The 16609-nt window shown below is 38.5% G+C and overlaps 1 protein-coding gene and 1 long non-coding RNA gene across 4 annotated transcripts; one reads left to right on the forward strand and one right to left on the reverse strand.

Annotated features, from left to right (window-relative positions):
* Positions 1–460: 460 nt before the first annotated feature.
* On the reverse strand, positions 461–13737 carry JMJD7 (jumonji domain containing 7). Of its 3 annotated transcripts, XM_039323912.1 has the most exons (9): positions 13346–13736; positions 12110–12263; positions 11646–11899; positions 9092–9148; positions 8400–8495; positions 6243–6319; positions 5171–5330; positions 2903–3046; positions 461–2482 (listed from the first exon to the last, which is right to left on the reverse strand). In XM_039323912.1, exons 1-8 carry the CDS (start codon positions 13422–13424, stop codon positions 2937–2939), a joined length of 987 nt encoding a protein of 328 aa, XP_039179846.1. In that variant the 5' UTR covers positions 13425–13736; the 3' UTR covers positions 461–2482; positions 2903–2936. The 3 variants fall into 3 exon arrangements, with proteins under 3 accessions (XP_039179846.1, XP_039179845.1, XP_039179847.1); XM_039323911.1 differs by having other exon boundaries at positions 463–3046; XM_039323913.1 differs by lacking the exons at positions 461–2482; positions 2903–3046 and having other exon boundaries at positions 5177–5330; positions 6243–6387; positions 13346–13737.
* LOC120299272 lies at positions 3043–6363 on the forward strand. Its single transcript, XR_005554370.1, has 3 exons — positions 3043–4582; positions 4734–4825; positions 6267–6363. It is a non-coding gene; the product is annotated as an uncharacterized LOC120299272 (long non-coding RNA).
* Positions 13738–16609: the final 2872 nt, after the last annotated feature.

Below are 16609 nucleotides of genomic sequence, written 5' to 3' on the forward strand. Positions count from 1 at the left end.
TTACTAAGGCTTTATAAAGCCTTAGTAAGGCATGTGATTTTGATTCTATGACTGTTTATACAACCAAGGATTGTATTAGCTTTTTTGGCTGCTGCCAACTATGAGAAATAGAAATTTTGTGCTTGCCTCTCTCCTATTGCTGTCATTATGTGCAAGCATCCAAATCTGTATACCACTCAAAAAACTGTCAAACTATATTTAAATGCTTTATTTTAAAATAGTGACACTTCTCTATATTTGAAATTTTTTATCATTTATAAGCTGCAACCACTTAGCTGACCAAAATAACATCTGGTTTTATCCCATTTGAATTCAAATAATTTTTGATCAGATTTCAGTCATTATGCTCTTATACATTCAAACTGCTAAAATTTACACCCTAGATTTCTTAATCATTTTTCTTTCTTTTTATGATAGCAACCACTATGCAAGAATAAACCTGTTCCCAAAATGAACCCAATGTGATAGTAAACTTGTTTTATTCCTCCTATAATCACAAGCTGGCTAATTGAGTCCTCTTTCAAAACAGAAAAAAAAGCAATATTACACACTTGACAGATTCCTTTAAAATAACAATTATATTGTGATAACTGTGAAGTTTTGGCTTATTTGCTGCAAAACCCTGAGCATTTCTCTTCTTCTTTTGATAAATACAGAAAGATTTCCATAATAGTTAACCTGAGAACATAGGTATATGACATTTAGTATTCAGAACAGCTCATAAAGTAGCTCTACTGATTATTATAGCATAACATATATATTATACACCAAGGACTATAGTCAATTTTCAAATTCAAAAATTATTACTACATCCTCACTGTTGCAACCATCATATGAAAACAAGTATACAGAATTCAAAATAGCATAAATATATAGGACAGAATATCTTATTTCTTCAGCATTAACATGTCCATGCTCTGACTCTTTCCTGACATCACACCTGAAAATCAAGGTTGTGTTCAACTCCATCCTTACCTACATTTAAGACAACCAGTTCAATGGGACTCATTTCTGATTAAACACACACAGTACAGGCAGTCCTCGATTTACCATATTATCTGAGCCTGGCAATTAATCATAATTCATGACGGTTGTAAAGTGGGTCACCATGTGACCAGACCTGATTTTACCTGTATTGTTAAGCGAATGCCGCAGTTATTAAGCAGACCAATTGTTGTTTGGGGCAGTTTTTGTAGGAAATCAGAAATAAATGCAAACCATTGTAGATCATGGTCATGCGATTGCAGGGTGCTGCAAACAGCTATAAAGGGAGACCAGTTGCTGGGTGACAAAAATGTGGTCAAGGAGATAGCAACGTCAGAGCTTCGAAATAGGGTCATAAATTCCTTTTGAATGGTTGGTCATAACCTTGAGCAGTTGTTAAGCAACCAGTCATAATTCAAGAACTACATATAATAGACTATACATTTATTTAAAAATTTAAAAGGCCATTCAAAGGACCATGATTGCTTACATACAATGCTAAATTATTCCCATTCTGTGCTAACCTAAACCAGGCATCTTTGGCTTTTATTTAACAATGTTTGTGGATCTAAACATTACATGTTAGAAACCGTTGCTTGTGACTTAATAATAGATGGAAGACTTTTGCAATTTCAGCGTCTTCCGATTATCACAATGTGTGAAGTCAAGAGAACAGCATAAAATGCATGCCCAGCTGCATCGAAAAGAACATACTTGCCTAACACTTGGGGAATATACTGAAGGACTCTTGCATTATTTAGTGAAACACCTAATATTATAGGAAGCTGGATGATTCTATTTAGGTGTTCAGCTGAACAATCCCTTGACTAAGGGGTTATGGGACTAGTCCTGCAATTCTTTCCTAACCTGCATATATTTAGCTGAAGACTGAAAGTGAATTATATATAATTATATATAAGAGAGCTTATTACTTGCCCATCTAACAAATTGGTACCATGTACCAACTGCTGTCTGCCATGTCTAAAATGTTTTCTAAAAATAAATAGTCTCTCAATAGAGATTTTTTTTATATCCATATGTCATTTAACAGCTTATAACAGTAACTCTATTGTTCCAACAAGGCAAGAGTTTGATCATCTCCAAAATGCCGAGGACTAGATAAAGTTCCAGGTCTAAAGCCTTCATAAGCTTTTACTTTATTCCTCAGTTCGTCAGTCTTAACAGAGACAGATGTGTGTAGGTCAAATAAAGCTAGCACAACCCATGTAGTTAGGACAGAGTGGTAGCCATCATGTCATCCACTGATTTACTGGAAGCCCAATAATCCCATTATAGTGTACAGGTGGTAATCTGAATACTATCTGTGCTCTGTCAGAGAAATTATGACAGTAAGTATTATGCAGTATATTCTTTTCCTTGCTGGTGATGGTACATGTTGATCCTCATCATTCTGAGAAGTAGCTTCTATCCAGAAACCTAGAAATGTATAATGCTTGAACCAGGCCCGAACTCAGAGATGACCATATTGCTTTAAGGCCTAATGGGTAAAGAAATAGAAAGCTAGCAGATACTATGCACTAATCACTACTCCATATTTTTTCATCCAACAGACATACAAAGATATTGAATGATACTGAGGACTTAAAACTTTATCCGCAGAAACCCATTTTACACTAGAAGTAGATGGTGTCATTTACAAACATTATCCTGAAATCTCATTGGAAAGGAGATGCTTAATTTTTTAAGATAATATTGTTATCTTAATCAGAATATGATTTGGCAACTGACACAGTAATGAGACAAAGCTTTTCACTGAAAATAGGAAAACAACTGTGTAAGATACAGTTTGGCCAACATCTCCTATAATGCATTCATATGATATAAAAATTGCCTTTTATCCTTATGAGATCAATTATGAAATTATTTATTTAAATTATATGAATAAAGGTATACAAACATTCTAAGCACAGTTCCATATTAGATGTAAAAGGTTAGCTGTTCCAAGAAGATCCCAAGACTGGTTGTGCAGCTTTCGAGAGAGAATCCAGCAGCTGATAATAGGAGTATTTTAGATCATATTCCATATCATACCAATAATTCACTGAGGAAGAAAGAAAAAGTATTTTAATACTATTAATAGTATTTTATCCCATAATTTAAGCGTTATAATGAACTTTGTGGTTCAACGCAAATTAAAAACCACACCTATAGATATTCTACCTTTAGTATTATTACCAATTCTCAACCCAACATTGGGTTTTGACAGATTCTGTCATTGGAACCTTGGAGGAGAGTAATCCAATTGTTCTGTCCATTATAAATAAATTCAGCCAAGTGATTTCAACAGTTCTGCTTCAATAAAAAACTTTATTAGTAGCATTAGTTACTACATGGCTATAAAAGCATTCCAGTACAATATTTTAAAATATAATCCAGTTTTATATATTTTTCATGGAAACAGAATTTATATTTTTTTTAAAAAAGGGGGGGGGTGAAGTAGAGAGCCATCATACAGAATCCATTGTAAAGACGACCTTTACTTTAAATGAACATAGGTACAGGTGGTCCTTAAATTAACTAGGTTAATTAGGAGTGCAATTTCTACTGCTAAGCAATGCAATTGTAAAGTGCAATATTATGTACTTAAGCAGCCACAATTTCAGCAGTCTCATTGCTGTTGTTAAAGGAGGACTCCCTTGCAATTTCCTGCCTGCTTCCAACAAGCAAAATTCATGGGAAAGCTGTCAAGCAGGCTGGCGGAAATACCGAATCCTGGGCAAGCTGTCAAGCAGGCTGGCGGGCAGGTAACATGACTGCTGTAGCATAGTATGAGAGTGACTGAACGGCAGATGGCTGCTGCAGGGTGCAGAAAGTGCACAAGGTGAATTCAGCCATGTGAGCATGCTACAGAGTGCATGGAAAGGGGATGCTGCAGTCAGGTACACACTAGGGTGTATAACAGAGGTCCCCAACCCCCAATCCATGGACCGGCAGCGGGCCGTGGCATGCCAGAAACTGGGCCACGTAAACAAGTGAAGCCCCATCTGGGGAATGCAGGCAGCACACAAAACCATGTTCCCTCCAGTCCATGGAAAAACCTCTCTCCACGAAACCGGTCCCTGATGCCCAAAAGATTTGGGGGCCACTGGTATATGAGATCCCTGGGACTGTGTACTCTATTGGTGGGTTCCTCAGGAGAAAAAGCAGCAGAAGTGGGAGTGAACTTGCAACCTTCCCTAGCAGCTTCCCCCACTGAGTTTGCTTGTCAGAAGCTGGCAGGGAAGGTCACAAATGGCAAGCAGGTTCTCACGGGCCCGGTTTATGCTCACATGATTGCAGGAGTGCAGAGACGACCAGTCGTAAGTTCCACTTATTCAACATTACAGTAACTTCGAACAGACACTGAAGGAATGGTCATTAATCAAGGACTATTTATAGCATGTATGCAATTCTTACTTTGAATTGCAGCAGAGGAACTGGTAAACTGTCAAAATATTGTGATAGAATTTGAACTTTCCAATGAAAACACATTATTTTCAGATCTCATCTGTTCAAAGACTGGCTTGGATTCTGAGTTGCCTTCTATAAAATAAATATTATTTCAAGCGAGAGTTCCAACTACTCAAAGAAGATAAAGGTAATTTTTATCAATTCTTTCTTCTACAATTTCCTCAAGATAACCAAAGACTCCCTCTAAACATGTACCTAGTACTCTTCAATACTCTATTCTATTTTATTCTGTTCTGTTGTTGTTCTGTTCTGTTCTGTTCTATTCTGTCTGCCTGCAGAATTATTCCATGAGTAGAATCTGAATGAGTGAAGCCAGATCTGCTCCTACAAGTGCTTTATTTTGGAATGATCACAGTATCTCTCTTGCCAGGTAAGTGTATTAACCTTTTATACATCCCTATGCCTCCACTCTTGTTAAGCTTCTTATTTTTTATATATTTTATAAATTTCAGTTTTAATTCATATATCTTCTAGGTTTTCATTTTTTTTTTCTTTTGTTAAATTCTGGTGTATTTTCTATGCTTTTAAATTGACTGCATCCCACCCTCCTTATACTGGCCTATGACAACAATAAAGATTTGATTTGATATTTTGGAATGACATTGAAAACAATCTAACTGAAGTCAGAAGAAGGAGATCATATACATATTGATGGAGAAATCTGGTGAGCTTGTAGCTATTATAAATTAAAAGATACTTTTGGCATTTTTCTTACCTGCTATGCAGCCATGTGATTGCTGAACATGATGGAACCAAAGAGAAGGAAGATACAACATTTCACCAGACTTCACAGTACATCTTAAATGCTTTGCTTGAGCATATTCTGGGTATCGTTTCAGATCTGGATTTAAAGGATTTAAAGGGATCCAGGGTACCTGGATGAAAGTTTAATGTTATATTAATAGCTATTAATAAGATAATTATTTCTTCCAGAATTGAATCATTTTTTTCTTTTTATGAGAAATATTTGAAAAGCACTGAAAATAGAATCCTTTACAATTATTAAGGAGTACAACCAAATGTCAAAGGACTTTTTAAAATAATTATTTAATTAAAATGTACACTTAGTACTTTGCTTAAATTAATAGCAAGTTATTGGCACATTTATTCTATGAAACATAATACAGTGCATTCATAAAGTATCCAGACCCCCTTCACTTTTGTCAGTTTTGTTATGCTGCAGTCTGATTCTACAGCTGTTGAAATTTATTTTTTTCTCATTAATCTACATTCAGTACCCCATAATGACAAAGTAAAAACAGAATTTTAGAAATATCTGTAAATTTATTAAAAAGAACAAAAGTGACAAAAGTGAAGGGGGTCCTAATACTTTCTGAATGCACTGTATGTCCCTCTGTATCTTGCCAATCTTTGGAAGGTGTGTTAGTATTGTGGAAGCAGGACTGAATGTTAACATTTAATTGCCAGTTGTGTTTGTTCCCTGACATACACTGATGCATAAAAGTGAACCCTTTTGAATTTTCAATATTTCTGCATAAATAAGTTTTTCTTAATCATAAACGCACAAGTGTTTTTGACCCATTTGTTTAATTGGGTTCTCTTTATCTAGTTTTAGGACTTGTGTGAAAAACAGATACCATTTTAGGTCATATTTATAGCATCATTATACATATCACTATTGCTCATATGTATAATAAATAAATAATAGATCTGAGAATCATAGCACATTAAGCAGAATTATTACTCAAATATCACATCTTATTTTTAATCTATAATGGAACATGAAAAATATTTTTAAAATAAAGTAGACTGAAAGGTACGCATACCTTCTCTGCCGTTTTATCTTCCAGAATATCAAATAACCCATCTTCTGAGATGTGGTAAGTTGCTGGTGGATACAACTCTGGAACATGATATACAGATACAAACTGGTTAGGATTAACTCTGCAGTTCCCACATTTTCCAAGGCACCTGAAGGCAGGACAAGAAGCAACAGATGGAAACTAATCAAGGAGAGAAGCAACCTAGAACTAAGGAGAAACTTCCTGACAGTTAGAACAATTAACCAGTGGAACAACCTGCCTCCAGAAGCGGTGAATGCTCCAACACTGTAAGTTTTTAAGAAGAGACTGGACAGCCATTTGTCTGAAATGGTATAGGGTTTCCTGCCTAAGCAGGGGGTTGGACTAGATGACCTCCAAGGTCCCTTCCAAATTTTATTAGTATTATTATTATTATTATTAGTAGTAGTAGTAGTAGTAGTAGTAGTAGTAGTAGTATGTACCAAGGCACCTCAGGGCAAGGTGGCAAACTCAAAAGAGCATCATGGGATATTTTACCACTGAACATAGATTGTTACCCTTAAAACAGATTGTTTTTTTACAGAAACCTGAACTTGAATTTATATATAGCTAGAGAGAGGGGGGAGGCATATGTATGTATGTATTTATATAAATATAAAAAAATCATACATCCATCCGCATATAAACACCTGTTTTAATACTAAGGGCAAATCAGGCATTCTGTGGGAATTCATGACTGGAATTCTCTTTTCCTCCCTTTCTTTTTAAGCCACACTGGGGAGAAGAATTTGGAGTGGGGCCACAGCACAGCGTAAATATAACTCGTTGGTTAATCAATCCACATTCTAGCTCCCCAATACATATCAGCATTGGAAAATTTTAACCATATTTTTTCCCCTTCAAAGTTAACAACAATTTCAGAAGAAGGGAATTTAACAAGGAGTAGATCCACCTCATTCCCCCTTACCAATACCATCAGTCTAAAATGTCTCCATTTTCACCTAGATGCTTTTATAAATATTTCAAAAACAGGAAAGAAACCACAAATCCCATGTAATCCCCAGTTTGGTTACTGGTTTTTTTTCTTCCAGAAATTGTGCCAGAAGTTTGAAGTCTACAGCACAGCCTTCTCCAGCCTGATGTGTTCCAGATGTTTGAGGAATATAACTCTAAGAATGTCCAGGCCACAAAATTATTGTTCCAATAATCTATAGAGTATCAGGTTGGGAAAGGTTATTGCAGTGCATTATGCCCAAGTACAGGTAGTCCTCGACTTATGGCTACAACTGAGCCCAAAATTTTCATTTCTAAGCAAGACAGTTGTTAAGTGAGCTTTGCCCCTTTTTACGACCTTTCTTGCCACATTTGTTAAGGGAACCACTGCCGTGAAGTCAGTAACACAGTTCTTAAGTAAATTTGGCTTCCTCGTTGACTTTGCGTATAAGAAGGTCGCAAAAGGTGATCACATGATCTCAGGACACTGCAACCATCATAAGTATAAGTCAGTTGCCAAGCATCTGAATTTTGATCCTGTGACCATGGGGATGTTGCAACGGTCGTGTGAAAAACAGCCATAAGTCACTTTTTTTTCAATGCCGTTATAACTTTGAATGGTCACTAAAGGAACTGTTAAGTCGAGGACTATCTGTAATGGGAAAAGCTGATAGAGCATCTTATACTATGCTAATAGGCCTATGAAGTCAAGATGTAGAGCAGCACCAAACTTATGGGCATCACACAACTTGCCAGGATTCCTACTATGACTTCAGTGGATGTTACAATGGTTGTGTGAAAAAGTCATAAATCACTTTTTTCAGTACTGTTGTAACTTCAAATGATCATTAAACAAATGGCTGTAAGTCAAGGAATACTCGTAATGTCTTCCTTGTCCCACTACAGTTAACATCTGCTGGGTGAACAAGTAGCCAAAGCAACAGAAGAGGGATGGGCCAAGAGGTTCTGAAAGGATCTCATCTTCTTATCCCTTTTCCAAGCTTCTGATACACCTCAGCTGTATCTACCACCTGTGCTGTATGGCGATTATCCATGCTTTGCTTATTTAGAAAAGCCACAGTCCCTACTGCATAGCAAAATATTGAAGCCTAGGCTTTTTTGAATAATTCACAAAATATCAACATCATGTAACTGACCCTATTCCTATCCATTTCTCAAAATACCTACCATATGGGATGAAGGGACGGTCACTTGGCGGATGCAACAAAAAATGTTTCTCTCCAGAAATTACGCAGTACAAGTTTTCATAATGGTCTTTGTGTACTAAGATTGGAGGGAGAAAAATGAAAGAAAGAAAAGGAAGAGGGAATGGTCATTTGTTACCTCCATAATAAAGAGAGTACAAAAATAAAGCTCAAGTAAGAATGTATAAGGATTAGCATAATTCCATATGTTTGCACTGTCCAGGAATTGGCTTGTAGCTTTTTCCTTTTTCTTTCTTTTTTGCTATCCCTTAATCGTTTTAAATACAGACTACAACGACATTCAGCAATCAGGACTTGGGGAAAAAAACTCAGCAGGTTTCTAGGTAAGCCTTTCATTATGCAATTGCTCTGCCTGATTCCCTGAACTGAGTCCAGGCATCATTGCCTGTTATTTACTGTATAATCCTTGTGTCTTCTGAATGCCTCTCCCACCACTTTCTTGCCTCCAAAATTCTGTCCAGATGAAGTAACTGCAACATGGTAGTGGGGAACTAGGTTCAGTTACAGTAACAGTTAGGAGTAAGGATGATATTTCAAATATTAAGTTCCCCAAAAGCAGAAATTTTCCTCTATTTTTTTTTAAAGGCGTTTTGGTGCCCAAATTTGCCTTCCAATTATAAGCTGCAGCAGAGAACGCACTGATCTCATACATACATGAGGTCACAGCAGAAGATTCTCCCAGCCAGAAATTCACAGCATCGGGCTTCTTTCCTATTAAAAAAAAAAAAGTCAAATCAGAAAAAGGTCTGGGTTTCTGTTATGTTATCTTGCAGATCTTCTGCTAAAGAATTTTATTTTCACTCAGTCAATTAGCAGCCTTTCTTGACATCTTTTCTAAATAAATCTGGAAGAAACAGCTGTTAATGTCTCAGAAATATATATTATCGTTATTATGCACAAGGATGAATTATTTTATATGCCCAATGAAAGTAGCTAACAACAGATGCTTATTTTCATTCTGTCTTTTTTCCTTCCTAGCATTTTCTTGAAAGTGCAGGGTCTGCTATTTTTGGATCACCCAAACCTGATGTGGTGGAAATGGCCCAAAGTCAGCCAACTTTCATGGCTAAGGCTGGATCAGAACTCATAGTCCCATGGTTTCTGGCCTGGTCCTTTAACCACTAGACCAGTGGTTCTCAACCTTTTTAATGCTGCGACCCCAACCGGTTGTAAGTCGAGGACTACCCAACCGGTCGTAAGTCAAGGACTTTCCCTGCCCGGGAGCGCCACGCATGCATGGTGTCACCCCGTGCCAGCCGAGGCGTAGCTAGCAAGCGGCAGAGACAGCGCAGGCCAACCACCAGCTAGCCCAGCCCAAGGGAGGTAAGGCACCCGCCGGGCCCCACGCGGGCCAGCAACCCTCCCTGTGCCCGCCAGCCTCCCACCTCCCACCCCTGGCCCTCCTTTACTTACATTTTTAGTAGTTGCTCAGCAGGGAGGGGTGGAAACTTCCAGACAGCTCGCCTTCGCTGCAGACAACTTGCAGCACCGTTTGCAGAATGGGACTTTTGGCGGGCTCAGCAGGGCAGAGACAGCCTGGACAATTCCTATTGGCTTTGAAAGCCAATAGAATTAGACTCTATTCAAGAGAGTCTATTCTATTGGCTTTCAAAAGCCAATAGAATAAAAGGGAGTAGCACAGCTAAGGAAAAGGGGGAAAAATGGCGGACTGTGTTGTTTGGCGACCCCCGTGAAATGGTTGTTCGACCCCAAATGGGGTCTCGACCCACAGGTTGAGAACCACTGCACTAGACCAAACTGGCTTTCTTATTTCATTCTCTTCCAATTTTTACTTTCCCTTCCTCAATAGTTATGTTATATAATGTTCCTTAAAATTAAAACTCAGAAAATCAGACTCTAGGAATTGGAAGGAATATAATAAAAAATCTAATGCAATTTTCTGCAGTAGCCACCCAGCAAGAAAGTCCATCATTAATCTAGGCAAAAGGTTCCACTGCTCAAGAGCTTTTATCATCAGGAAATTTCTTCTAGTATTCTGTAAGTTCAGCAACACCCAGATATAATTATTTCAATAGATTTAACTGTACAGTTTTAACGTTATAGTAAAAAAACAATCCAACAACTGAGGGTAATTGAATCTATGTCCTGTCTATAAGCTTCTATAATAGGGTTTGGTTTGGGAGAAGGGAGAAAATTAAACTTGATTAATAAACTAAGTTCTTCTAGAGCAGTGGTTCTCAACCTTTTTAATGCCGCGACCCCCAACCGGTCGTAAGTCGAGGACTACTCAACCGGTCGTAAGTCGAGGACTACTCAACTGGTGCAGCACCATTTGCAGAATGGGACTTTTGGCGGGCTCAGCAGGGCAGAGACCGCCTGGACAATTCCTATTGGCTTTTGAAAGCCAATAGAATTAGACTCTATTCAAGAGAGTCTATTCTATTGGCTTTCAAAAGCCAATAGAATAAAAGGGAGTAGCACAGCTAAGGAAAAGGGGAAAAATGGTGGACTGCGTTGTTTGGCGACCCCCGTGAAATGGTCGTTCGACCCCAAATGCGGTCCCGACTCACAGGTTGAGAACCACTGTTCTAGAGAATAACGGAAGAATCAATTATCACATTAACTCACATACTAGCAGCGCTTCACCATCACATAAACTAAATATGGGAATTAGTCTGAAGCCAATGGTTTTACCTCTAAACTGGGTAAATGTATTCATGGAATTGCTGGACATAATTAGGGATGTCTAAAAACTGCTGATAATACAGGTAAAATAAAGAAAACACTATATTGTACTACACCATTTAACATAGTATTCTTAGATCTTCAAAATTTCTGCCCTTGTTTTTGCAAAAATCCACTAAAAAGTGGTAATTCACCATCTTAAAACCAACAACTCCAGAGGCTCTTGATAACTTCATGGGAAGCAACTCCAACTATTGATGCAAATCTATCTATAAAAAGGGTTATTGCACAAAGTCAAAAACGTCGACATAGTGGCTGTAACTGCAAGATCAAAGTCATGCCTCTTTTTATGTGTGTTGCAATTTACATTTTAAAAGGTAACATGGCTTTGAACAACAAAAGGCATATAACTTATTTGTTTGGGAACTCCACGCACAGTAATAAAACCATCAATTCTGATTGCAACATCTCCATGAACAATGCAATCTTGGAGCATGCCAAAGCCAGAAATAAACTGTCTACTATAGTACCAATTCTGGAATATTAGGATTTTAATATTTACCCAGTGCTTCACTCATCCAAGGTATCTCAGGCTCCACATCACCTATAAGTTCAGGAAATTCCTCAGTCAGGTTTGAACACTGTTTCTGCACATAGAACACTCCTGGAGAAGACACTTTTTTCTCTAAAATGTCCAAAAAAGCACTGAAAGGCATATGACGCTCCTCTGGCATAACAAACCAGTCCTGATAAACTGCATCAGCATAACCATTGGGGGTTACTGCCACACTCACCAGCTTGGAGCCCATTATCTGCCTGCACCAAAAATAGCACAAGAGATTTATCATTGTTCAAGAAACTGAGATTTATGCCAGAAAGAATAATCACAAAATTTTAAGCAAAAGTGGAAGAACACTCAGATGTGCTGGGAACATCATCAAGACATCGTATAAGTGACTGATGTATTTATACACACACACACACACACACACATACATCCCACCTTTATTATTTGTAGCCTCCTACCTCAAGTAACCCAAGGTCCACTTCTTCAGAGCTGGCCAATGGTTGAAAGCATTTCGTATTACACATGGTTTGTTTGGGCAGATCCATTCTCTGTAGAATTCCAGGGGAGGTGGAAGGCTCTCAAGGTATGGCACTGATTCCGACCAACACAACTCTATTCGCACAGAAGAAGAAAAAATATTGCAATCATTTTAGGGATTGACAACTCTGCCTAAAGTTTTTCTTGGAGCAGTGGTAATTTTGTCATTTTTCCCAGAAGATTCAGTAACTGACTGGGAGTAGAATTCTTATACGTCAGATATTTTTGCTGTGCAGACTGGGATTGTGGAGTGCGAGAGCTAAACCGGCCTAGGCTTTTGGTAATGTTATGCCCCACCTGCCCACCTACCTGTATTTCTATCAACTGCCTCCACGTGACACCTCGTTATCACTGCTTCATTACAGAATGTACAGGTAGTCCTTGACTTACAACCACAATTAAGCCCAACATTTCTGTTCCTTTGTTTTGCTCCATTTTACGACCTTCCTTGCCACTGTGGTTAAGTAACATGGTTAAGTGAATCTGGCTTTTTCATTGATTTTGCTTGTCAGAAGGTTGCAAAAGAAAATCACATGTCCCCGGGATACTATATGAACCAGTTGCCAAATATCCAAATTTTGATCACGTGACCATGGGGATGCTGCTACGATCCCAATGGTCATAAGTCATTTTTTTCAGTGTCTTTGTAACTTTGAATGATCACTAAATGATCATTGTAAGTTGAGGACTGCCTGTACAGCATTTTGTGCAACAGCACTCCCAATTTTGCAAAATAGCAAACACACTGGTTATGATTCACTTTGGGGCACTACCAACTGTGTGATGCCAGCAAAACAATGCAGGCCTTTTTATTTATAGGGGGGGGGGCGGTTGTAGAGATCAGGTTTTCCAGGTTTCCATGGCAGAGAAGGAAGGCCACCCCGCGATCTTTGGACTGCTTTAACATAGATCCCAATCGGTGAGAGACGGCTTCTGCAATGAAGCTCCTAATCCTAAAACCTCTCCCTGTAAAAGAATGTGGTCTTATACACTGCAATATTCAGCATGGTACTGTATTATTACCATTCTCTTTCCTTCCGGTATGCTAGTCTATAAACGGATCGTATACTCTTACTTCCATTTATGCACTGAACCAGGGAGGATTAGCTTTCGCTGTCTCTAACGTGCCTCTCATCACACAAACACACCCCGCTCACCTCTGGCTTCGGCGGGAAAATCAGCCAAGCAGCATTTCATCGCTCGCAACACGCCCTCTTTCAACTCAGCCTCCGCCATCAGGCAGTCTTATCTGCGCGTGCACCGACCGCGAACCGGGTGAACCCACGGCCATTCCCAGCCTCTGCCTTCTGCCTCCGCTGAGGAAGACGCTCACGGCTCCGCCCCCAACTCGTCTTCAGTGCCTGGTGGCGGCAGTGGGGAGGTTGTTGTGTCTCGAGCTGACAGCGGGTTCCGACGGGCTTGCGTAGTTTCTCTGCGGGTGCAGTTGGGACGAAAACGTGTTAAATAAACCCCACCGGCGCCACAAAACTTATTACGACGCGAAAAGGTCGAAGTCGACCTCTCCATGCGTTTCCCTCCACCACCCCCCGCTGCCTGTACACTTCACGGCTGTTTTCGTACGGTCTGCATTCATGGAACAGGTTTTTCAGGGTGTTCTGCAAACGACCTTAATCTCAGTATGATTTTTGGGGGACGGCCCAGTAATCTTCACATCTTGAATCTCTCAAAGATATGTTTAAGAAACCCCAAACATATTTAGCGTTTTTTGAGATTTAGGGGAAACTGGCTGCCATACTGGCCCAGTTAATCTGATTGCATGGAAAAATCTAATATTCTGAGATAATAAATGGGATTTTGTTTTGTTTTTCATGTAGGCTGTGTAAGGTCCCTGGCCCTTGCTTAAATTTGAGATACCATTAAAAGTCTGATCAGGCAACCCAAATGGAGGCTTCTTGAGGAAGTGGTGCTTTAATTGATCAAATAAAACAGCTGGGTGGCAAATAATCTTGAAAGCTGGCAGAGTTACATCCAGAAGTGCCACATCTTAGACTTATTCCGTCCTTCAGTACATCCCATCCATGTACATATTTCCCATGTTTGCATGAAATTTGTCCCTGATGCAAATGCTGATTGCAAAAATGAGATAGCAATAGTTAGGCTAAACAACTGCTTTTTGTTCCAGTTACAGATCCCTTCATCCCTTTTTAATTTTGTAACAGAATGCTTTCTGTTACTTGGTGACCAATGATGTATATTCCTTTGTTATGGGGTTTATCACTACTTACAGAGGATGCTATGAACGTCATCCCCAAGATGGTAGAAGTAACTGTTCTTTGGATAACAGGAATCAAACATGGCAAAACCAGAAGACCTCCAAAAGCTAACACAACCAGAAAAATTTCCCTTCGCCAATCACCAAAGATCTCTCCAAACCAGCTTTCCATGGCAGCTGTCCAGGTTTCCGAAGAAGCTAGGTGTATTTCCTCCACACGCAGGCAGCAGCATGTAAAAGAAAAGTCATACCCTCCTTATTTTCACAAAACTTTCTTTTGTAGTGTTATTTTAACCAAGTTTCTTTATCTCTGTATGTGTGCAAGTATAGTATAGAGAAGCAAAACAGCATTGTTATTCTAAATGCCCTTCATTTGTAATTATTTCTAATACAGTTTACTGTATTGTATTTGTTAAACAAGAGTCCTGTAACTATATACATTCCATCTTCTGCCCAAGTAGCAGGTTCATCTGAGGTGGTCAAAGTGAGGGTTGTATCTGTTAGATTGGTCCATATTGGGGAATGTTTGCCATGATTTTGGGGTTGGGTTGAATCGGTGGTAATCCACCAAAAGGATGCTGAGGTGCTCACCTACAAGAGATGTTCACACCTAAGTCTGTCCAAGGGCTTTACCAAAACCTTGTTGTTTAAAAAAAAAACATTGGGTGTATTGGTGGCTTTTCAAGTGAGATTTTGACTAGCAGTAAACTTTATTTCATGTGCTTCCCCGAGGCTATTGCTCACCCATATGTTAGTAACCACACATATGTAACGATGAGTCACATTTAGAGATAATGCAATTCTTTTGGGCCAGATCAATAAAAAGGTTCTTTGATAATGAGGGAATCTCAATTGTGGTTTTCAGTTCATCATAAAAAGAGTGAAAAACCCAAAAATGTTTGGGCAGATCCATTCTCTGAATTCCAGGGGAGGTGGAAAGCTCTCAAAGTATGGCACTGATTCTGACCAACACAATACTATTACGAACACTGCAATCATCACAAATCTGCCTAAATTGAAAAGTCTTAAAAGTTTCATTTGGCAGAAAAATGGCAAAAGAAAGCCACAGCATACTAAAATTGGTTGAAAGGATGCAGTATGAGCTCACTCCTAAACCAAAGTTAAAATATATAATCATTAAAATATGTTTTTGACAACCCAGTTAAAATACTGTCATCCCAATCCAGATCACAAATTCAATTGTGATTACGGAATATGTCTCATTTAGTTTACCTTAATCACAGTGCATAATCCTGCCAAGTCCAGATTCACTACCCTTCCAACAAAAGGAGCAATTGCACAGCAGTTATTTGTAAATTAGCATTTCTGCTGTCCCCATTTCTTTTTATTGTTGTTGCTATTATTTCACTTTTTATATTTATTTATTAGACTTGTATGCTGCTCATCTTGCTGAAGGGGACTCTCTTATCCATTTCCATACATAAGGGTTTATTTGTAAAACATGTAAATGCAAACATACAATGCAAATGTTGTAAAATATGCAAATGCACAAACATGTTGTAAGATTTTCCACTTAGCCTCACAATTGCCCCAGCGTTACTCAGGAATTTAAAAAAGCTAAAGAAACTGCTGAGCAGAGGTTTCAACAAAGATTACAACTTTATTTTGATCAAAACAGAGGGGCCGCCTGATTCCTCTTCGTGGCTGGTAGAGGAATGAAGGCAACAACCAGAAAAGATGTCTTCCACCTTTTATACCTTTCCAGAACAAAAAGATCAGGTCTTGGTACCAGGCATAAGATGGCACAAAAAAATAATTCTTAGATGATGACTCATACATAGCAACCCAGGCTCCATCCGTAACTCCTTTTCCCCCTCCCCATACTGTGCTCTTTTCATATAAGCAATCACCTGTACCTAAAGCATGAAGCCCTTACTTTTCCAATATATATATAAACCATCTGATCAAGCAATTAACTACAAAATAATGATTTCAAAATAACAAGACAATGATTACATGATAACACTATAAGTATCAATATAAAATGGTCACTATAAAATAAATGCTAATGTCAAACTTAAACATATTAAAATCGTAAGCACAATAAAATCCCTTCAATGTCTAATATTCATTTATTCACTTCTTGTGAGATGGGCAGTTATATAAATTTGATTAATTAATAAATAATGCCTTTGAATCAGTCTTGACTCCTGAGCAGTATTGTGGA

The sequence above is a fragment of the Crotalus tigris genome, unplaced genomic scaffold, assembly GCF_016545835.1.
Source record: "Crotalus tigris isolate CLP2741 ecotype Arizona unplaced genomic scaffold, ASM1654583v1 scf7180000024286.1529876, whole genome shotgun sequence".
Lineage (NCBI taxonomy): Eukaryota > Metazoa > Chordata > Lepidosauria > Squamata > Viperidae > Crotalus > Crotalus tigris.